Consider the following 24,268-nt stretch of genomic DNA (forward strand, 5'->3'; position numbering starts at 1 on the left):
TTCTTCATAACTTCATAACAAGTTGCAAAGGTTGCTGTGTGGTTGCCTGTTCAATCAAAGAAATTTTTTTCCTCTCAGGTTTTTTCATTTTAAAAAATCTACGGGCTTAAAGACATCATTATGTACAGCAGAAATATATCAATCCAATATAGTCAAAAGATATATGTGATTTATCTTGAAGCTCTCATGTCATAAAAAAAGAAAACCCCATTATGAAAACAGCATGTGACCCTTAAAGGAATATTAGAGCCAGGCTTGCTTTTTACCCCTCTTTACATTTTCTTTATGCTAAGCTAAGATAACCGGTTGTTGGCTCTAACTTAATATTTAACCAACAGATGAGAATGGTATCAATAGTCTCATCTAACCCTTTTTTTTGTGAATAAGCAAATTTATTCACAAAAAAGCATATTCCAAAATTATAAATGTCAAACTATTCCTTCAATAATGAAATAAACAGATCAAAACATTAATTTCTATGCCACCCCCAAAGACTTTTTGGATCCTTCACTGTTGACAAACCGTATAAAGAGTCATGAATGTCATATAAATAAAGTTAATGGACTCATGAGGATCAAAGACATTTTAAGGATATAATAAAGAATCTTTATTTATTAAAACAATATCATTAAAATACTTTTACAAGCAGAATCATTCGACATATCTGATAAAGAGAGCGATGAAGATGCAGCCAAACAGGGACATGGTCGAGGCCGAGAGCACCACAACAATTACACTTCCTGCTATGTTGACCAGAGCGCCGAGCCCCGCGCCCACAATAATCTGAGCCAGCTGGACCATGCATGTGAGCGCAGCACAGTCCACCCCGCTGCCTCGCGGACTTTCATTGCTTCCTCGCAGCTTCAGTTGCTCCTGGAAACACAGTAGGGAACGTGGGGGCGATTAGAGACGAGGAAGAAGGAAAAACCAAGATAGAAATAAGATGTCATCAGTTTCTATATGACCAGAAGTGTTCGTGTTCAAAGCAACAGTTGGGTAATAAGATTCAGCTCTGGTAAATATTGAGAGACGACTTCATATATATTTTCTATATTATAGTATATAGTATCTATAATATCTGTATATTTCGTATGACTCCTGCGGCTCTCCTCAGGCGCCATGTGATGTTGAATTTCATCAGCAGCTCACTTGATTTAATGAGGTATAGACCTGGACATTTTAAAACATGTTTAAAACATGTTTTTCTGCAAACAATTGATTTTTGAACCACAGCTTGAGGGGAAAATATTGTGTTTTATTATTTATTTTGGTGTATATACTTGTTTTCTAGTATTATGTGCAAAAATTATGACCAGTTGTCATTTATGTCAAATAAAATGTTCTGAATGAGAATAATTACATTCAAAACTAGAATCAAACAGCAATATTGCAAGTTACATTTAAATCAGAGCCCATAAACTGCAAATTTAAAATGTAATATTATTTTCTTTCACATACTCAGCTTCCCAAATGCCGGTGAAATGACAGCGAGTTTTGAATATGAGCAACACAAATTATCGTTTAATTCCTGCTGCCAAACGTGCTGCGTTCAAGAGCAGCCTCCACTATTATGGTGCCAATCTGTGGAATCAACCACACAGGCCTAGAAGGGAACATACTAATCTGAAATCTGGATGTCTACTTGATTGACAGACTGTTGCTATTAGTTGTAATTGTTTAATGGTTTAATATATGTACCGGGGACTTCCTAGAAAACAGTATTGATGCTAAATGGATTATCCTGGTGTAATAAAGTAAATTAAATTACAGAGGGTCTAAACAGATTTTACACATGAAGATCTTTTCAGTTGCCATGAGGAGTGTTCAGCCTGTGAGAACTGTTGAATAGTGTCTTTTCTGGCTCTAGAGAGAGCTTTCCAGCATTATATCAAAAAATGTAACAGAAAGCCTGTCTTACAAACTGGAAGGGTGATAATAATGTAATGAAAGATGCTATCCAGTTGCATTATGGGAAGTGTAGGAGTGTAGGAGTTTTTGGGGGCTCGGCTCATGCTGATGACTAAAAGTAATAAAAAACTAAAGGATATCTTGTTTTAATCCATCACGTCCCCCAAAACTTTATGCAAGTAAAATACTAAATCTCTTTAAACTGAATCTTTCATTTAAGCCAGAGGAGCAATTACATTTAACTGCTCCTGGGTCATTTTTTTCTGCACTGTTTATTGAGGCGGAGCAACATTGTACGGACAAAATGTTTCTTTATTACTTTTAATTCATTCAAGAGTAAAATTGCTTTATTAAACAATTTGAGGGCTGTATCTGAAGGCAGATTTCAATTCCCAAACATGGTGATAGCAGCACGTTAATACTGCTGCATATAAAGGAAGGAACCTAACAGGAAGTAAATAATCCTACAATTTGTTTTGTTGTTGTTGTTGTTGTTGTTTGTTTTTTTAAAGGACAAGTGTTATCTCATTTATGTGGTATTTAGTGATAGATGGTTCCCCTTATTTTTTATTTTTCATTTCTGTTTTTTCTTACTGTACTTGTAGCTAATTCTGTTTGCCCAGATTTATTTTCTTTTATTCTGTCTTTCTTTTATTTCTGTTGCTTATTTTTCATTAATCTACTGTAATAAGTAATCTTGTGTTTCATTATGTTTTGTATATATTGGAAAAGGTAATAAAAACCTTTAATTACAAACAAATCTGTTCTGTTTCATTCATCTCATAAGTTTATATGATGTTACGCATACACGCGTTGATATTTAGTGGATTTTTACATGAGGCTTGTGTTTACATTGTTATGAAGATTAATATAAAACATTTGATGAAATGTTTAAAAGGGAAAACTTTCATTAAGGGGCCATATATTTTTGTTGGACAGCCAGATTTGGCCCACGGGCCACTACTTGCATACCACTGATTTATGCCATTCAGATACTGTTGTGCATTTCAAACGTACCTCTTCTTCACGCTGATACTCTGCTATCAGGTTGAACGGGATGGTGTAGAGTGTGCTGGACATGACGCCGAACACGCTGCAGAGGATGAGCGTGGCGATGACGGTGGGGAAGAGGCCGATTAGGCTGGTGCCCATGCCGAACACAAAGTAGCCCATGAAATACAACCCCTTCAGGCCGATGTATGGGAGAAGGAAGCGTTGGACATCTGAAAACACACCCACACATAGTTTAGTTTAGTACAAGCAGATAGAACATGTATTCATTCTGACTTTAAACTTGCATTAAGTGATTTTTTGGCCACTTGGTGGCAGCAGAAACACTGACATCATCACCTTTTAAGATGACATGTTGAACTTGTTAGCAAACAGTTACTTCTTTACACATCCAGCAGTTACAGAACAACAATATGATTCATTTGGAGTCGTGTTTCTATCCACCTGGTGAATGTAAGTCCAATATTCAGTCTCTTTTAACTCTATTTTTGCTCTCTACCAGCTCCTGAGGGAAATATCTGGCTCTTTAGCTGCTAAATGCTCCACTATGTTCCACCAGCTAGTCGCTCACTGTGTCTGTTCGCTGTTCGGTGCTGAGCAGGTAGTGACCAGTGTGTTTTTAGAGCTTCTTCTCTGAAAACAGCTGCCTGCTGGGACCAAAAATGATGTTATGAGAGCGGTGAGAGTTAACCAAAAATGTAAAGTTGCAGCGACGTTGTCATTTGATACATCCTTGTTATAAAATATTGATTATGGCTGCTTTAAAAAAAATGCAGTTACAGAACTGCATCAAATTTACTGAGAAATTACAGCAAAGCAACAGGATGTGTGTTGGTTCAGGGTAGAAATTTGATTGTCTTATATGGTTTGCACCTCTCAAACATGTCGTCATAAACATTTAAAAACTCTTCATGGTTTGTGTAAGATTTGCAATAGTTGAATGGACATTTTAGGGGAGTGACTGTCTTACGTTTCTGAACAGCAATGAAAAAAACACACATTTGAAAACACCATTTTCTAAGGATCCAGACCATTAATAGAACCAATGTCACGCTGAGAGGCATGCAGTGACAAACCCTTTGTTATTTTATCTGAACTTTGCTTTGCATATACACATTATTTCTCTCCCTTTCACAATCGTTATCTCACATGGATATCGCTATAGCGGATCCGCTTTCAGATTTTAATATACATAGTAATGCAACTCAGCATGCCTCTGGGAGAAGACGTGTGTTTCATTTGTGCCGAGGCGCTCCAGCCTGTAATCCCAAAGTGAAAGAGAAGGAAGTGGTAATTGCTCACTGCTGTTTCCCTGCACAAACTCGCCAAGCTGTCCTTCACAGATGAGCTAATGATGTCGGTGCAGGACGTGTTAATGTTAGTGGATGCGGCTTCTGGCTGTGATGATGAATGTAGAAGTAAGCACATAACACAAAGACAGATACTTACAGGAGTAGAGAGCAGAAGACACAGCATTAATACACAGTCCCCAACAGCCCACTTCCACTCCTCTCTCATATGTGATGTAGGCTGTGGAGTTGTGGTCGGCATAAGGATTTCCTCTGTATACAATCTGCAAATAAAAGGAGATAAGAGAGAGTGAATTTGAAGAAGAGGGTGTCGAATATATAGCACCATTTTCGAGGAAGAAACTGTAAAGTCAAAGAATTGTAAAAGCTGAGGAGATCCAAGCACACAGCTTAATTGATATAGACATCAAATGTCGCCCACTATCTCTTTTATACATGCTTTTATCTCCTTTTACTTATAAAAAGAGGCAAATTCCTTATAACTTGGCAGGAAGCTTATTTCCATATATTTCTTCTCCCTAATAGCAATTCCTGCAGTTTTGGATTATATGTTGGCACATTGGTTGTCAATGAATCGTGGCAGTGAGCACTACGTCATGGTGTGAAGTACGTCCTTTGATCAGTGTGCACACCGGGAACTTGTCAAGCATTCATCATTACTGTGTTACACATGTCAACAGGAGATTACACACAACAACAGACTCATGCCTTCCTCTTAACCAGCCCTCTGCCCCCTCACAAACAGGGATTAATGAAGCTTGAATGCGGATAAATATTGCAGTGGGTTGTTCTTCACCTCTAATGTTGTTGTTCTCAGTTTTCATCTTGCCTCATTTGACACTGAATCAGGGCTTTATATAAGGATTATTTCTTCAGTTCATTGTTTAGTCTTAAGAATGGGGCACATCGCCAGGGCTGGGACCGGCTCACGTAAAAAGCATCAGGGGTCTGCAGCGATGAGGTCAACAGTGTTTGTGTAATTACTCTTACTGCCAGAAGGGGGAGACAAAAGTTCTGCACTGCAGGTTTAATGGATCCTTTAATATACAAACACAAAATTTTATATTCTGTCCTGTTTGTTTTTTTCTTCACACAGATTTTTTACATTATAATAATGTCATGCATTATATATGTATATGCTACTTTACCACATACAGCACACACTTTATCTGCACACAAAGCAAACATGGTGTACTGAACTATTGTATACAAAATAAATTGTAAAATCAAAATGTTTTGTAGCTTTTTCTTAGTTAATCAATTAGTTGTTTTGTCTATGAATGTCAGAAAATAACAGAAAGGGTTGAAGGTGTTGACCATAAATCATAATGTCCCCGGTTCCACTCCTTGTCATTCTCTCACACTTTCTCTTCCTGTCAGCTCTCTTCTGTGTGTGAAAAATACCTATCACACCTTCCCAAAGCCCAATGTGACATTTTCAAATGTCTTATTATGTCTGACCTACAGTCTAACACCTAACAATATTCAATATACAATGATACCAGAGAAAAGCAGTAAATCCTCATGTTTGAGGAACAGGAGCAAGCAAATGTTTGGCATTTTTGTTTAAAAAATGACTCAAACGATTCATTGATTATCAGAATAGAAATCTGTATCAGAGTGGAGAGCAAGAAACGATGTCTGCAACACAGTGCACTGAGAGTTCAATGGCAGTAATCACTGGAGTTGAGTTAAAATCTGTATCACTGACTGGAAAATAAGCTGATTTTAGGAGCTAAAGGGGGAAAGTAGTGATGGGCAACTACAAAATGGATTTAAATTGCCAATGTGAAATTAAGACCTTTATATTTCTTGGATTATGTTTTTGATGTAATTGTTGTGGTGCAGTGGTTAGCACTGTCGCCTCACAGTAAGAGGGTTCTGGGTTCGACCCCAGCCAGAGCCCTTCTGTGTGGAGTTTGCATGTTCTCCTTGTGCCTGCGTGGGTTCTCTCCGGGTACTCTGGCTTCTTCCCACAGACCAAAAACATGCAGGTAAGTGTAATTGGTGACTCTAAATTGGCTGTAGTTGTGAATGTGAGTTTGTGGTTGTATGTCTCTATACTATGAATTAGGCCTGTGATTGACTGGCAACCTATCCATGATGCACCCCACATCTTGCCCAATGTCAGCTTATAATGGCTCCAGTTCCCCAGCGACCCTCTAGAAGATAAACAGTAAAGAAAATGGATGGTTTTGCGTCAGCACTCATGCAGACACAAAACCATCCATCCACAAATCAATACCTGTCCCATGAAATCGGTGAAGAAGAGCATGTTGCAGAGGAAAGCTGTCCATCCCAGTAGGTGGCTGACACACAGGCAGCGGTAGTGATTTGGCATGTTGATGATAGTTTTCAGTAGTGACCTGAATGTCATCCGCTTCTGGGCCTGCAGATACACACAAACATCACAGACACGACTGCCCGTCAGTGCTAATAGCTACAACAGTCAAGATAGGGAAAAAAAAAACTCCTTTTCCTCTAAAGCCCTCATTACTTTCCTGGTATTTCATTGTTAGTGGCACCTAAGCTCATGCCTGACAACAATTCAAAAGCTTTCACAATAACACAAAACATGCCTGCGCCATCAAGACCTCAATTAGAGTGAATGAGGGGATTCAACATTAAGATCTCAGAGGACTCAACTTAAAGACTCTGCTCAAGGGTTAGAGAGATGATCTTTGAAACCTTCAGTTATACCACCCTATTGTAGTTTTACAGATATTTTGATTTTATAGCACACAAAAGCATTAAACGAAGTATGAGCTGACATGACATTGCCATCTTTTGCTTTCATAAATAAAAAGAAATAAGCCCTGCTTACTTCTTCGGTAATCATAAAAAAAAAAAAAATGTGTACACCTCATACACACACTATATAAACTGACTAATGTGCTCTGTGAAACAAAAGAAAAACAGCCAAGCAATTAGAGCAAGACAAAAACCATCAAAGCAAAAGCATGAAATGTTAAAAATTATTTATCAAGCATCTTTACGTTTGAGCTACAAATGAGTTCAAAGATGATACAAACTCCTCTGACATATACTCCTCCTTTTGATCAAGACATGTTATACATAGTCAGGAATTAACTCAGCTTAGATGCTTTGATGTCCAGATTTTATAGAATTAAAAATTAACTCATCTGTATTCATTGACGCCTCGATCCATACTGTGTGTGTCACATGGAAATTTCTATCTTGCACAGGATATATTCATTATTACTGTATATCACAAGGTTATTTGAAGAGTTGCCTCTGCAGAGCATAACCTAATTAACCTTTTGAACTAGAATATCCTCAATTCTCCCAGTTTCCCACAAGCACCGTCAAAGTATTTTTATTGGCCAGGCTGGCTGCATGGCTCTAGGAATGGTAAAGTCAGTCTGTTGTTTGGTCCACCAAGACTAAAATATCTCAACAACCATCGGATGGATTGATATGAAATTTGGTACAGATATTCATAGCACCCTGAGAATGAAACCTACAGAGTTTGGCGATCTCCTGACTCTTCCTCTATAGCACCACCATAAGGTTGATATTTGTGGTTTTGAGTGAAATTTTGTACAGGATGAATTCAAATCATTTTGGAAACTTTTCCTCTGGCGCCATCATTAGGTCGAATTTTCAATCTGTCCAATACTTTGGTTTATATCTGCAAAACTAATCACATTCCCATCAGCATGATATCCCAATATTGTTGTATAATATATATTGTAATATGTTCACCCTATTAACATACATGAGTGGGGCCAAATATTAGGAACACTTTTCAATATAATACACTCCAGTACACCACCAGCACCCACTGCGACCTCAATAATAAACATAAAGCAGAATTATCACCTTTCTGACAATGTCAACAAAAACTGAAAATGTATAAGCTTCGTAGAAGTAGAAATTATGGCAGAGCTGTTGTGTTGGATTGCATTAGATTGCACAGGTGTTCCTAATAAAATGCTCGGTCAGTGTATGTGTATGTATAAAATTTCTGGAGATGAATGAAGTGGCCTATTATTAAAATTATCTCTATTATAGCTGCGGACTGTTTTTGTTTCTGGATTAATTGTAATTGTTTGTTCTGCTATTGTTATTTTTTAGTTTATTTGTTCTACATGTTTATTTTATGTAGTTTTTCTATGTATGGACAGCCTGGTGGAGGCATGGGGGCGATAAGAAGAAATGGACATTGGGTAGGAGTAGAGGCTGAGCTCTGCGGAGGAAACTCTTCTAGTAACTTTGTCATATACAGTAATATGAATATATCCTGTGCAACATAAAATTTCTTCGTGAAACACACAGTATGCATCGAGGTAGTCAATAGACATCAAGTAGGGGTGGATGGGGAAACTAGCAGGTTTTGTTTTGTGTAACATTTCTCCTTGGTATTTTTTCAGTTCTGCCTTCTTTAATGTTAATGTAACAAAAAGATAGAATATGATGAAGAAAATGTTATTATAACTGTCTAACTAAAGGTTTACTTTCTTAAGGTCGAGGCCATACCATATCTTAAGGCTGTCATACCACTCAAAACTGATAACAGATGAAGACGTATATACAGTACACATCATATTGCCCACATACACAGGCAATTCAATCTTTGAACAAAGGCACCTGGACGTCCTTTTTTGAGCAGGACACTTCTCCGGCCTTGAATAGACTTTTATGATGTGTACCGTAATTAATAGACATTCACTTTCTCCTCTTTACCTCTCTATTGAATTCTCCTCTCAGTATGAGCGGTTTAGAAAATTCAGGGATAAACATATATTCTGTATTCCACAGATGCTTTTATAATTGTATCCTCAGAGGTTTTTTTATCCTGCACATCACAAACCTCTTTGTTTGGCTGCTTAGCGCTGGAGGTCACCGAGTTTGCCTCCCCCAGAGCTGAGAAAGACCTCGGCCTGAGGTCCGGGACTGATGCTGGGACAACAGGAGAGACAGGTGAGATGGGTTCTTTAGCCAGTGCTCCGTATCCATTGCTGTGGGAGGCCAACAGGCGGAGGGCACTGGGAGGTGAGGAGTCAGCGGCAGGGTCCTTGCCCAGAGGTTGCTCTGGAATACTGAAGAGGTGAACGGTGAGGAGGATGCCCCAGGTAATTGCTGAGAAGAAGTAGATGACCTGGTACTCAGATCCCAGCAGTTGACCCATCATAGAGTGACCCCAGTCCATAGCTCCCACCAAGTAGCCACAGGCTCCACCCAGACCTGGAATATACACAGCAGCAAATATCAAAACACTATCCAGGCAGAAAAGTGCGCTTGTTTTAAAAATGGGATGTGTGCTCGATCTGATGGATGTATTTCAGTGTGTTCCCTGCTTTCATATTTGGTAATAGTTCAGCTACTGTAGTGCTGCATACATCAGAAATAGTAACTAAATGGAATCAGCTATTATCCGCCCTCTCATACATGTGTGAATAGTGCTTTTAGTTTTGTCGCAGCTACTATTGAATGCACTGTGAAGGGTAATAAGATAATCAGATAATGTGTGTACAGCACAGTACGTATACTGCACATACTGTCACGCAAAGGGGAAAAAAATATCCAATGCCATCCTGATATTTTCTCTGGTACACACCACTGGAAAAAGAGGTATAAAGGAAGTTAACAAACAACATATTGCATGCTGCACAGATAATGAAATTACAAATCTACGTTAAAGATCCCCTCCACACATGTTTTAAGATACATATAAAACACTCTACTCTACTAAGTATTATTATCATTACTATTGAGTTATTTATTTCATTTCTCCTTTTTTACTATTATTATTTTGCACTATAAAATATATAAATGTTGTAGGAATGATGTAGGTATGAACAATACCATATGTATAACTCTTGCACTCTTGCAATGAAGTATTAAAATATATATATAAAGTTTAACTGCCAGCCAAAAGATGTCTCCTACTTCACTCTGAAAAATCCATTTTCAGTGAACACAGAGAAACTTTCCCCCCTCAGCAGATGAATGTGAAAACAACCTTTTAGTGTCAAACTCTGCACGTACTTCATTCACAATGAAGCTCAAACATTCAACTGTAGCAACAAGAAGAAAAATACATTTTTCTGAATGATTGGTGGGGGGCTTTAAATAACAAATAACACATTAGTATAAAAAGATTCTCATAGATTATTTTTGATTAGAGTATTATTTGTTTACTTTCTTTTAGCAGCGCAGTAACACACAGCTGGAAAGACTGAATGTAGCTCATCAAGAATTTGATTCAAGCCTGTTTGTCACTTCATTAAAGGTGCAGTGTTTAGAATTTCGTGGCATCTAGTGGAACAGACTTTGCTTTACTTATTTATAAGTATGTTTTAATTAGTGTATAATCACCAAAAAATAAGAATTGCTGTGCTTTCATTACCTTATAATGAGCTGTTTATATCTACATAGGGAGTGGGTTCTCCTCCAAGGAGCCCGCCATGTTGCACCACCATGTTTCTACGGTAGCCCAGAATGGACAAACCAATCACTGGCTGGGCCTTTCACATTTTTCGCGGCTACCGTAGCTTCTCCTACATGCTTGGAGGGGGTATTCAGTTTGTTGCAATCTTACGGCTAGATGCCACTAAATCCTCCACACTGGTCCTTTGAGGCTCACCAGTTGCACTAATAGGGGAAACAAGTGCCACATGAAAGTAACATGTGCTCTGGTGTGGCGTTCAATGTCACATCTCTCTCTGTTCTCACTGGATTTCCTCTCCTTAACATAAAAGGAAAGTTAAATGCTGAGGCCTCACAGTTTCAAGAAAGGTGAGAAACTGACCGTTTCTTTAATTAGTATTTCAAGAAGTAAAGCGAAAACAACTGCTTTGTTGTACCGTAATATGGACAGATGGACAGGTAGCGCAATTGATACTTCACTGTTTTTTATGTTGATTTAATGTACAGTAAATAAGTGAAAGATTATGGTGGATTTCAACTAGTGAACATATAAAAAATATAAACATATAAAAAAACAAAATTAAATAACAAAAATATACTTGATGGGTTCATTTACTGACTAACTGAATAATTGATTGATTGATTTACTCAATCATTCATTGACCTTCACAACTGCAGCGTTCTGCCGTTGGGCACTTGAAATGGAGGCAATTTTTCAACATTTCGGCAACTGGCAGGTGAAGTAATAACCACTTAAGGAGTCACACTTCACTTGTGTCCGCATAACCCGAACATTGTTGTTTGTGCAGCACATAAAATACTCTACTCTGTTTCAAAATCCTTCTCCCCTTTCTTTCTGTGTCATTGACATCAGCTTAAGTGAGTACATTTGTGCCCCTGCAATAACTCTGATTTTTATTGCAGCACAGCGCAATAGAGCAAAACAGGGATATCGCTGTGATTCACATGAGCAGTCTCAAAAATATACACAGAGAGATTGAGATTTAGTATCAGTAAGGTGCAATTTTATGTAAATAGTTTGTCATGAATCAATTAAACTCAAACAGTTTCACATTATGCCAGCAAAAACTGTGCTCTGCAAGGCTGGACAAGCTCATCACACTCAAGAGGGCGACCTGAGCACTGCATATTTATGGAAATAACCTAAACAACAAAATTTAAAAGGCATACTATACAAGATTTGCCAGTTGGTGTTTGTAAACACAGCGTTCAAAGTTGGCCTCTCTTCCCCAGCTCAGACACCAGAGCAAGAGTCAAGTCAGTTTTTTTTATGTAGCGCCAAATCACAACAAAAGTTATCTCAGAGAGAGACAGCATGAGCAGCGGTGGTCGAGAGAGCTAGAGAGTGAATAAAGAGAGGGAGCGGTGGTAGCAAGAACAAAGCCGTTAATCAGATAAATAAAATGTTATTTTCTGATCGCTGCACAGTGATTACAGTCTAAAGCACAAATAAACACACCCACACCTCCGCACAACCCTGTGGGAAGGTGCCGGATTTTGTGTGCATGCAGCCGAAGTGCAGGTTGTCCGCTGTGGCCTCCCTGCTCTGCGCACGTGCGTGTTTGTGTGTGTGGACCTCGGTCAAACAGTGAATCCTGTTCTCTTTATACATCCATGACACAGAGAAAGGGCAGAGGAGAGAGACAGAGACAGTGATGTAACCTGGTCAATACGCTACAAGTCCCGACCAACACAGCAAAATAATTAGAAAATAAGAAAATTCATGCACAGGGCAGGGTCTCTTCTTCTTTTTTCTTTTCTTTTTCTCTTATGGTTTTTCGTATTATAACGTCTGGTTGTTGCAGTGAAATGCTGTGATGCTTAAACTAAAAACATGTAAACTCTCAAATGATCCTTTGAGTAGTCTGTGTTTACCTGTGTGTTTGAGTTCAGTAACGAGCACATCTATATCGACATAAACCAAAATATTGGAAAAAATACAATTTTGACCTAAATATGGGGTTAGAGGAAGTGACAGTCTCATACAAAGTGATCACAATTCATCATTAGGGGAACATGAATTTGTGTACCAAATTTCATGGCAATCCATTCAATAGCTGTCAAGTAATTTCACTCAAAACCACTAATTTCAACATCATGGTGGCACTAGATGAAAAGTCAGGGGATCACCAAAGTCATCAGGAGATATCGTTTGGGAACCATGAATGTTTGTTCAAGATTTTGTGCCATCCATAGTGCCACGCTGCTAGCATAGTTAAAAATGACTTAAATACTGTTCCTGTTACTTATTGGTAAGAAACTAATTAAAGACCTATTGTCCAGCAGAAAATTAAAAAGGTTTGCATGCCCCCTGACACAAGCAGAGGCTGTGAAACAGCAATATTACATAACTGGCATTCACTCCCAAGGTTTGTGATTAGAAAAGCTCATACAAAAAGGTACACAAATCACAAAGAAACACACAACTGCTCCCTCCCCCTCAAACCTCACATACCAGCAGTGGCAGGGGCGTCTAAGGAGTCATGTGCCTGGCCTCTGTCTCACTCAGCTCAGACCCATGACTGCAGCACATGACTAGCTCTGGGCTGGATTACAGCCTGACTAGCATGCTCACACCACCCCGTGCCTGCTGACAGCTGAGCGCACCAGTGACGCTTACACTGAAAACATCATCTTGCCCCAAGCAGCGTATGAAAAAATATTTGCTTGATCCTGTATAGTTTTAAATGTTTCATTATAGACTTATTTTGGAACATATTTTTGGGGCTATAGTGCTTTACAGAAGGAGTCTAAGAGAAAAATGATACCAAAATGTGGGGCTTCTCTCATGAATGCTACATAAGGTAATAAAGCGTGCAGTGTTCAGCTGTGTTATCACAATTCATACATTGTAAACCCATGAAAAGTAGAGATATAGTTGCTATTAACTCTCACCTCAATATAAAGCAATACAAAGGACCTTTAAAAGAAATCATAAAAGATTCCTCAAGTCTTCATATCACTTTTTAGAAGACCCCCAAAATGGTTTCCAATGTTGCCATGTGGAAATGTTGGAAAAAAGTTCTTAAACAGAAATCTTGGTGCATCCTATGTTAATCTACATAAAACTATACTTAGCTGTTTTACAACCTACGATCAGTCTAAACACCTGCAAAGCAAAAAGGTTAGACATTTAATTTTAGCTGAAAATTTGAACTTGCACTTGCTGTAAATCAGTGCAAAGAAGGACTGAAATATTGAGCTGTCGAATGATTAGCTATCGCATGCAGAACTACTGTATACAGAAAAATGGGGAAATTAAATGTCATGAAGGTCCATCTTTCTTCCTTGTTCTGTCAGAAATTGACCACTTGGTTGGATGGAGGTTGTAATTGCAATTTACCACCTGGAAAGCACTGATTTTGTCATTAGAATGGAGCATTGAACATAATGTTTAAAGAACCCGCCAAATCACAATCAAGACATATTTGAAAAAACCTGACTCCAGGAAGTCAAAAACGCAGCTGCTGTCTTTGGCTTATGTCAGTCTCAATCCAGTGTGTCTGCTTTCTGCGTCAAATTCCTTTTCACAGTACGAACCTGAACTTTGGAGACACTTTGCATCTAAACTCACTGCACTGTATCAGACAGCACAAGAGGAGTATCCATTCATCCATTCAGCCTTATTTCCATGAACTGAAGGTGAAGTTCAGATGGGTTAATCCATCAAGAAAACTGTCCAACACATGTAGGTCTGTATCAGAGTAGCTGAGGAATACATCATTTCAAGTTTTAGAGAGGCTACCAAACACCCTCATGCTCATGTTCAAAAACTCACTAATCAATCCTACATGAAAGCATAATTTTAACTGTAATTCCCTTAGAGACTTATTATAAAAAGGAAGCATTTGGTTGCATTTGGTTATCCCAAGGTGGTAAAAACCAAGGGAGGGATATTTTTCACATAGGGACATTGGATTGACAAGATTTCAGAAACAGACTAGAGAAAAATTTATCAAAAAACTGAGCTGTTTGCGCATTCAGAGTTCAGTTTTTCAACTTTTAAATAGTGTTATTTTACTGATTACATACTTAAGTTCAAATTCAAAGTGAAAACTGTAGAAAATGATACACAAGGGTAAATATATTATCACAGTAATGTACGACAAAATCACTTCTGTTTCTCCTATCTCAAATACTATAACTACAAAAATAAAAAAATCTTTAATTTACTGAGCAATTAAGTCCCTTTCTCCTTCATTAACTTCGTCTTTGTCCAGTCACACTGTGAGTCATGCAGCAAACTGTTACTACTCAAACACCTCTAAAAAACATCCCCTATATTATATTTATTTAAGAAAAAGGTATTCAGTAACTGTAGTAGTACTTTTTTCTTCATTTTTTGTTTTTATCTTTAAAATGACTATAAATGATCATCTGTGCTGTATGAAAACATCTCAGTATAATTTATTTCAACATATTGTCATACAGAGTGATTCAACCTTACTTACATATCTATCAAAAGACAGAGATAAATGTCATCCACAGTCTCACTGAACATGCAAAAAAACACACAGACAGCTGGAGCTGTTCACACAATCTTTAGTACGTGCTATTCCACCCACCAGTGTGTACTCAGGCCAGTCAGAAGAAGATCCAGTTTAACTCAGAGAATCACTGCCATACAATTAATACATTTTATGTGAGTTGCATAGTCACAAAATGTCCATGAGGCAACTATTACCACTGAATTGCTCAAAAAACAAATTATGCTGATTAATTCAGTGCAAATCCATCAAGATGCATGATGCAAACAAGCAGCAAGGAGAAATTTATGACAGAAATAAGCATAAACAGTGTGTGTTTATGTGCATGCTCGTATTACATACCCGTGAGTAGAGCATGGTAGTGCAGACCTCTTTCCTTGTCTTGATGTGAACACACATCAAACAGGTAGGCCTTGATGGGCCCGTCGATAAAGTCTGCAGCAAAATCAAACAGCACGACTCCAAACATCACCACCACAATGGCCCATATACTCCTCAATGACCTGTCACTGATGAGTCCTGCAAAACAAAAGAAAATATCTGATTATTCATTAAGCACTGCAGCAAATGACGTAAATGATAATATGTTGACACCAAACCTGAAGTGTCAAATTTGCAAGTTTAATTTGGCACTGTAGGGATACAAGAAAATACCAGAAGAACAGCACACTAAAATGCACCTAAGAACTTTTTAAAAATGAAGACAATAGGCAACATTGCTTTCCAAGAAAACCAATTATGTTTGACAGGTAACAATTATATTATAAAACCTGTCTGTGTGAACACAAAGCCCAATCTTGTTCTGTGTTCTGGATATGAAGGAGGCTAAAAAAAACATATCACAAGGAAATGCATGAAATTAGAACACAGTGAAGTGAAGGTTATAATTTATGTAAGAAGTATGGATGAGTTTAGAAATGGAGGAGCAATATAAAACTATTAACAACAAGACTAAACCATGCTAGCAGCTGTGTGAGAATTAAGCACAATGGGGCTTTGAGTTACATGTAATCTCTATAAACAGATATGTGCAGAATCTGTAGGCAAGGGACAAGATTTTGGGATTAGAAGCGCTCTGGTTTTCATTACCGGCAATTTCTACAGGAACATGCTTCGGTTGCATGCAGGTAGCTTAACAGTCCCTGTGGGGAGCAAAAGAGGCAGAACGCATTGGCTGAAATGTTGTCTGGACCTAAAACACATACAAAAAGTACCAATGTTTGTTTGATTTTAAACTCTTAACTGAGTGTAAATTGGCTATTTGTGAAACAATCAAGCCTGGATACCCACTGGCTACACCTGAACCCCTCAAATATAAGCCGTTGCCCCCAGGTTCTAAATCATTGCCAGATGATGGCCAGTGGTTTCCGAGTTTGAGTTAAATGCTAAAATCAGCAAGTTAGCATCATAGGAACTTGATACTGGACTCAAAGATGGCGCCTGATCACTCAAATGAAAATTGTTTGTCTGGTGCATAAGCCAAAAATGTTTTCTAGCTTCTGGATTTGTTTCTGCATTGTGCTGCTCACCGAAAACGCGCAGTAGCGCTTTTTTTGTGCTGGCCCATAGACTTTTCTTTAAGATGATGTTGTGGACTTTAAAATCATGGCTCTGGGAAAGCTTTACAAACATAAATCCTTCATGGTCACAGGACATTTTTTTGTTCCACAAGTGGCCACTGGGGGAGATTGACAGTAAGGCTCAGTGGCGGGTAACATGCTCACAATGACAATGCTAACATGATGATGCTAAAATATGATGTTTACCATGCTCAAAATCTTAATTTAGCACGTTAGCATGCTAACATTTGATCATTAGCATTAAGTACATGTCATCAGTTTGACAGTTATTTGGTCAAAAACCAAAGTGTTGGACAAATATAAACTTAGACCACATGACGGTAGATGAAAAGTCAGATGATCACCAAAGTTATGACAGTTTATCCTGAGGGGGACCTGAATGTTTGTAACTATTTCCAATAGCTGTCAACACTAAAAGCCAAAAATGTCAACCTCATGTTGACGCTACAGGAAAAGTTAGGAGATCATCAAAGTCAATGGGATTCATCCTCTGGGCACCATGGATGTCTGTACAAAATTTCATGGCAGTCCATCTGACAGTAGATATTTGAGTCTGGATCAAAGTGGTGGGCTGACCCACCAACTGCCATTGCCATCTCCTAGAGCCATGCTGCTATTGTCGCTAAAAAAAACCCTCAAAATATATGAACTGCAGCTGAGAGAAATTTTATGAAGTAGCAATCCGAGAACACAACACATCTCTCTGTCACTCTGTTTTCGATTTACATGAGGCCTTAATTGACCTTTTCCTCGCTACTAAACAAAAAAACACTATTTAGAATTGAAAGGGCAATTCTGAGCGTGGTCAAACTGAAGCTGACAGATTTTCTTTTCTCTCCTTCACACGGCAGTTACAACAATGCAAACATTATGTCACACGATTCCTGTGGCATTTACTACAACCCTGAGAATCATGGAAAGATAATCAGCTTATCCGGCACACGTCAGAAGAAAGAAATACTTTATAGTCCATATTATGATTAGAAAAAAAGCCCAGATCCCTGTTATTAGGAACTCAACCAACAATTGCAGCATTCAACAAAGGAAAAGTGCATTTCAAAAGACTTGATTTCTGATTTTCTCCCACTGCCAGATTTGCATGATCTTTAATATTCAGCCTGTATGCAGCTATGGTAACACAAATAAACATTGTGCTGCTATTTCTCTTGTATAATTATATATTGATTTAAAATAAAATAAGACCTCTAAATCTTACCAAACATTTCCTAAAACTTAAAATGGTCAATATATTTGCAGAGAAAGTTTTGGATATCTGCTAAAATGTGCAGAGCTGTGTAGCAGGCTGTTAGAAATATGCTTTTTGTGGTATTTTCAATGTCCTGTTCAATAATTACTCCAATCAAAAGCTATGATTGAGGTATTTCAGGCCTCATGATTAAAAGTTGCTGGGCCACCTGTGAAAATCAGAGAATTATCACTGAATATGCACCTAATCCCTACTTATCCTGTGCCAGCTGTTTGGTAGGTAACAATACAGCAGTACTGTAACTCTCAGCAGTGAATCAGTTCATGTGGCTACTCGGCAAAGAAAGTGTTCTTTACTTAATTTATCTTTGTTAATAAAAGTCAACGATTCTTTTGTGCAGCCATCTTCTCGTGATGCTGCCTGGAGCCCGGCGGATTCTCGTGAAAAAGGTTCAGCCTTTTTCACAAAGAAAAATGTTAGCGGTTTCAAAATGAATGTGCAACAAGACAAGTCACACATTTAACTTCAGTCACAAGTTCAAAGTGTGAGCATAAGAGCTGCTGAAGACCTCATGCCCACACATTTAACAGGTTATTTTTTTCTTGATGGATGTGTCACAGTCTTTGCAAAATCTGTGAGTGAGCAGATACTGATGTAGTTCTATGTGCCTATGTCTGTTTGTGCCTGAGGGCAAAAAGTATAAGTTATAATCACTTTATGATTTATGAGATTAAAATGGTAACAGTTAGTGTTCATATTCTGACAGAAACTTGAAGATAAAACCGTATGTTTGCACTGCATTTGTTGAGTTAATAAGTTGAGTCACAGTTCTTCCTCTTCATATTTTCAAGTACAAATTGTGATTTCTCAGATTTTCCCCTTTGATTCAAAGGCACAGTCAGCCCCAAAATATGACAAGACTAAAAATATAACTGTACCTCCCCCTCTCACTGTCTGGCTCTTAAAGTCTCTCTTTCATTTCCTCTCTTCCTCAAATTCTCCCGCCCATCCTCACCTGAGATGACAGCATCTCCGTTAAGGAAGAGGGTGATCCCCACCAGCATGAGGATACCCAGGACCAGGATGTAAGGCCTCCGCCGGCCCCACGACGATCGGCAGTAGTCGCTGGCTGAACCGATGATGGGCTGAAGCAGGAAGCCCAGGATGGGGCTGATCAACCACACCAAGCTGTACATGCTGCGGGGTAGGCCCACGCTCAGAAGCACCGGTGTGACGAATGCTGCCTCCACGGCATAGCAGAATTCCCTTCCAAACATGACCAGGCCGTGGAGGATAAGGCGGCCCCGTGAGCGCCTGGGGGGCTCCACAGATCCAAACACAGAGGTCTCCACACTGTCCATGTAGTCCTCTTTGGAGCCAGTGTAGTCTGTTGAGTACTGGTGCAAAGAGTTGATGTGTTTGCCAGGCTCTGAGAGCCGGCAGGGTTGGGGCCTGACGGACTGGTCCTCTGATAAAAGGGTCATGGTTGAGAAAGGGGGGGAGAGGGGAAGAAAGAGGAAGGGAGAATGAAAAGGGAATGAAGAGGAGAAAGACACAGAGACAGAAAGAATAATAGCGTCCCTCTCAGTCAGCCAGAAGATGGATAAATGGCTAAATGCCCAATCCTCGCACTGCTGCTCAGCTTGAGCTAATCCCCCTCTTTACTGCATAGCTGAGCAAAAAGTCCAAGATCCACACCTCTTTACTTTACATGTGAAGGTCTGCCTCCTGGTCTGAGCAGAGCAGAGTGGGACTCACTGAAGAAGAGAGGAAGAGGGGAGGAGAGAAAGAAGTGGGTGTATTTAAGAGTTTACCGAAGGTCCTCAAAGTATTGTAGTAAGGCCCAGGGCAGTTTATGGGAATGTGTGTGAGAAATTACATGCATATGAGAGTGTGTGATATGTGTCTTAAAGAGGGTAATTTATTCTATTGTTTCCACAGACACTAATGATTAACCAGTAATAATTACTTCTTGGTGATAGTAGTTATTGTTCTTTCAGCAGACAAGCTGATGCCACCAGACTTAATTCATTTAGTGACACATTTAAAAGCTAATTCAAATTAGTTAATCAAATTTACAAATGTAATATTCAAATGGCAAACTATTAGTAAACAAAACTAGGTCAAAATCTAGTATAAGGCTGGACCATGTATGAAATGCTAGAGAAAGTGTGCCGGGCTTTGACTGAAGCCAATTTGACATAGGGCTTTTCTCAAAACTAAGTACATAAAGTTCAGACTTGGCAAGTTCGGCTCAGGAATACAAACTTCCGAGGAAGGGAGGGTGCAGTACGGTCATTCTGCAGTTGGAACAGCAGCGTACTAACAGCAGCAGCTCAGCTTCGACACAACTACCTGACTGTACTGTGACAAAACTCAAAGCTCCACTAACATTTTTTCTCACAAAAAAATAACTTCATTGACAGAGAAATGCAATAAATTATGTTATTCAGTCTGTAATGTAGCTAAAGTAAAAATCCAAACTGTTATGCAGCTTAATAAATAAAACAAAATTTCAGATAGACTGATCTGCTCATTTTTAAAACATTTATATTTATTGAAATGTGGTGACACCTGTACATAGAGAGCCCCAGAGGCAGCGCTGTTGTTCTAGACTGACATGTATCTTCCAAAAGGAATTACATCATATATCAAAATGCTATGGAGACATTAGAGCCATCAGTAAATCACCAAAGAGCTACATAGATCAGTTCATCGGACCACGTTTTCCCTGGGATGACGATAGACATTGACTGGCCAATCAGCTCAGGAGTCGGGCTGCTAGCAGCTGAGATAACCGGCTAGTCTAACCCGGCCAGCAACTCCTCACATCTCCAAAAACGTCAGAGCAAGTTTCCAAATAGGCGTTTTTGGATAAACTGACCACATATTGGGAATCTAAATGGTTACTTTATAGCCTGAAAAAATTAATTAAAGTGACAGTAACAGTCCTACAGTGATAATTACAACTGTCACTGTCTCAAAATCTCCGCCATCGCTGCTGGTTGGTGCGAAAAGCATTCTGGGATACTAGGCTGACCGATGGTGTAACTTCATCACTCAGTCAGTGAGTCAGTGGTGGACAGACATTCATGCTTATATGGCTGGTCTCTGCGGTCCAGCCAAAAATGAGTAAAAACATGTTTAAATGAGCCATTTAATAATTTCATGTCAGCATTTTAAATAAAGAATAAAATGTGTTTTTTAAATGTTAGATTTTTTTGTTGTGTTGTTCATTAATGTTTTCTTATCATAATGAATCTCACAGTTCTCATACATTTGCAATTTCTGTTTTATTCACACATTTCTTTTTAAAAGTTATTTACAAAAAATAATTCAAAAACTGACAACTATAATTATAATTATAATTGCCAACTCCACTCTCCACTCCTCGCTCCATAATTTGTCACATAATATGACTGAAGTATAATTTTTTAAGAGAAGTAAATAAATTGGTGACAAATGAATAATAAAATTATTTTATAGTGTGTGTGATCATGTGGTCTGTAAAAGGAAACTCACTTTTGCATAGACAGGGGTCGTATTCATAAAGCTTCCTAGTACAAAGAGTTGCTCATAGTGACAAAATTCTAAGAAAATTTTCATAATTACGATGTTTTCTAAGAATTTCCCCAAAAGGCCCAAACTCACCTCCTTTGACGCATGTCAAATGAGGCGCGACAATTATTTCTTTCAGTGCGTTTGGGCCTTTACAGTTAAGACTAGATCCTTGTAAAGATAAAAGTTATTCACAAAGCATCTTAGCCTTTGAAGGGAGCTCCTAAGGTGAAAAACTGTTAGGAGTGGGGAGGAGAACTTTTAAGAAGCTTAAGAGTTTCTTAAGCAAAGGAGAAAATGGCGGAAAGACAAAGAGGTAGGAGAAATATTCTACAAATGCTGAGTGACAGTAAATTAATGAAACGCTACAGATTAAATCGTGCAGGGATAATGTTTGTGGTTGATCTCATTAAAGATACGCTCACATCTCCGACCCAACACAATAACACCGGTTATCGGTTATGTAAGAGTGCATTTTTATCTCCTCACTAAGGTAAAAGTTTCTGTCCCTTTCTTGCTCAGAGTTGCTCTGAGAATTTTCCTAAATCACTCCTAAGCTAGGACTCCTTGCTAGAAACTTTTAGGCTAAGTTAGCAGCTCTCTGAGACTATTGTCAGAAGGTTTGTGTGTGACTCTTCAGAGGCTCCAGGGAAGGCAGTCAATGCACATCAATTAAGTTAAAAGATTGTCAGAGGGAGCTGAATAGCCTTTGCTCATTGTCTCTTGTTATTTATTGCATGTGTCATCAGATTATCATGTGCTAGTTGAACAGAATGCATGTTTTTTCTTTTGAAGAAATACCTTCAAGCTATGTTATATATAAAATATTATGTTTCACATGTTTCACCAACTATAACCAAGAAATCGTAGTTTACCATAAAATATTACCACAAAAAAATCCTTCTCTTGCTGGGATCCTTTTAATTATTCTTCTCAACGTTGGTCTGCTGATCTGTGTTTGCCGTTCTTAAGCTGAGGTGAAGCCATAGTGATAACGTGATGCTCTGACCTTAAATTAGCTTTCAAGGGAGACATTTACGTCTAGCTCTTCACTGTGAACCTCATTTACTGACTGCTATCAGTTTCCTTGAAAGATCAGGTTAAGGTCAGGTGTCCCTCTTTCTCAGAATCAGCAGACTGGCCCTGCAAATCACAAGAATATCATTAGGATTCAATCACACGCAAACAGATACACACAGTGTGAGCGAGTAAGAGACATAAAAACACTCTTTGTCTTCCATTCTCTTGAATTTTACACACTTTGTTAGTCCACTTAAATCTTTACGCACTTTTCTTCCCACTGTGATGACCTATTTTTACCGGGCAGTGATTGGGTCCCACTGTGCTGAATGATTGTTTTTTTCTGCACCTGTATCCTTATTAGAGCCAACAGGTTGATCAACGAGTACAAATCGGTGCTAAACAGCATGATGGGTCAGCCTGGAGTGATGTGCCACTCTTGATTGATCCAACACGCAAAGTCTGAATCACGAAAGAAGGAAACCCAATCCTGACCTGCCTCCAGGGGTGGAAACTAACATCTTTAAGTACATTTAATCAAGCATTGTACTTTACTTGAGTATTTCCATTTCATAATTCTTTATACTTCTATTCCAATACATCACAGATGGAAATATTGTACTTTTTGCTCCACTGCATTTATCTAGCAGCTGTCAGTTAAAGTATATAAATAAAAATTAGCTTAATCTCAACCAGCTGCAACATAAAACGTTGCTTACACATGAATGTATCACTAATAATAAAATAAAATACTGATGAGATCATTTTTCAAGCATAACAAGTAGTTTTACGGTTGATATTAAACATCTTACAATTAATACTTTTACTTAAACTATAAGGCTGATGATATTCTTCATTTTTGTTATTTTCAGCAAATCTAATAAAAAAAGTTGTGTTCCCTGTGTAGCCAACACATGATATAGCATTCCTCTGCGCCATAGAGCTCCACTGTTGTCAAAAACCTATTAAAAACACATCAATGAGCCACACTGGTGCACTGGGTGATATATTTCTTCATTACCATGAATCTGGAAAGTCAATCCCACATACACTGTTTGCTGTGTAATGAACCGAATCTGCAGATTAAAAGTCTCAAACCATTTGCTCCTGTTTGAGCAACGATTACGGAAAACAACAGTGCCCTGCTGTTTCAGGAAATTATTTTGTCTTTTTTTTAAATGAAAAGATAAGTTCATAATTTTTCAAGTCTGTCCTAAAACAATAGTCAGGCACAAAAATGAACACTGACACAGGCTTTGCTTGCTGTAATTATTTATCCTGTTCATACTGGCCATTAATCCCTTCATAATGCAGGGAAGGGATTACAATGTAAGTGATGGGGGACAAATGCACCGAACAGTGGTATTACTGTCCATCAAGACACAAAGAGGGATTTTTTTACTAAAAAGACTGTAACTGTGGAAGAGATAAACTTTTAAATACATTTTTTTCTCAAAACAAGGACTGTGGATTTTGTCTTCCATCACTTACATTGTAAGCACATTTGGAGGAGGATCTTCTAATGGCCAGTATGAACAGGAGGAATAATTACAGCAAGAAAAACCTGTTGCAATGTTAATACAGGCACCTGACTGTTGTTTTAAGACTTGAAAACCTATCCTTTAAAGTATATATTCATGACCAGTTTTTAAAGATTTGCATCCTCAGTAGGAACAAATGGGTTGGGGCTGAGTGCCACAGAAAGTGGAGTAGTTGTAAAATATTAAGGGACAGACTTGTTATTTTTGGTCTTTTCATTGGATTTGTTTAGAA

General features: G+C 38.4%; 1 protein-coding gene across 1 annotated transcript; it reads right to left on the reverse strand.

Annotated features, from left to right (window-relative positions):
• Positions 1 to 583: 583 nt before the first annotated feature.
• slc45a2 (solute carrier family 45 member 2) lies at positions 584 to 24,268 on the reverse strand. Its single transcript, XM_067574843.1, has 7 exons — positions 18,933 to 24,268; positions 15,473 to 15,649; positions 9,064 to 9,437; positions 6,475 to 6,618; positions 4,369 to 4,492; positions 2,926 to 3,131; positions 584 to 873 (listed from the first exon to the last, which is right to left on the reverse strand). The coding sequence occupies exons 1-7, from the start codon at positions 19,399 to 19,401 to the stop codon at positions 652 to 654; spliced, it is 1,716 nt and encodes a 571-aa protein (XP_067430944.1). The 5' UTR covers positions 19,402 to 24,268; the 3' UTR covers positions 584 to 651.

This window comes from Thunnus thynnus, chromosome 19 (assembly GCF_963924715.1).
Source record: "Thunnus thynnus chromosome 19, fThuThy2.1, whole genome shotgun sequence".
NCBI lineage: Eukaryota > Metazoa > Chordata > Actinopteri > Scombriformes > Scombridae > Thunnus > Thunnus thynnus.

Bases quoted from the DNA above. Each gene is read 5' to 3' on its own strand.
- slc45a2 (XM_067574843.1), bottom strand. From the start codon at position 19,401: ATGACCCTTTTATCAGAGGACCAGTCCGTCAGGCCCCAACCCTGCCGG. The intron at 6,619-9,063 runs GTTTGTGATGTG...GTGTATCTGCAG, and splicing joins CTAAGCAGCCAAACAAAGAG to GCCCAGAAGCGGATGACATT. The intron at 4,493-6,474 runs GTATTGATTTGT...TTTTATTTGCAG, and splicing joins TCACCGATTTCATGGGACAG to ATTGTATACAGAGGAAATCC.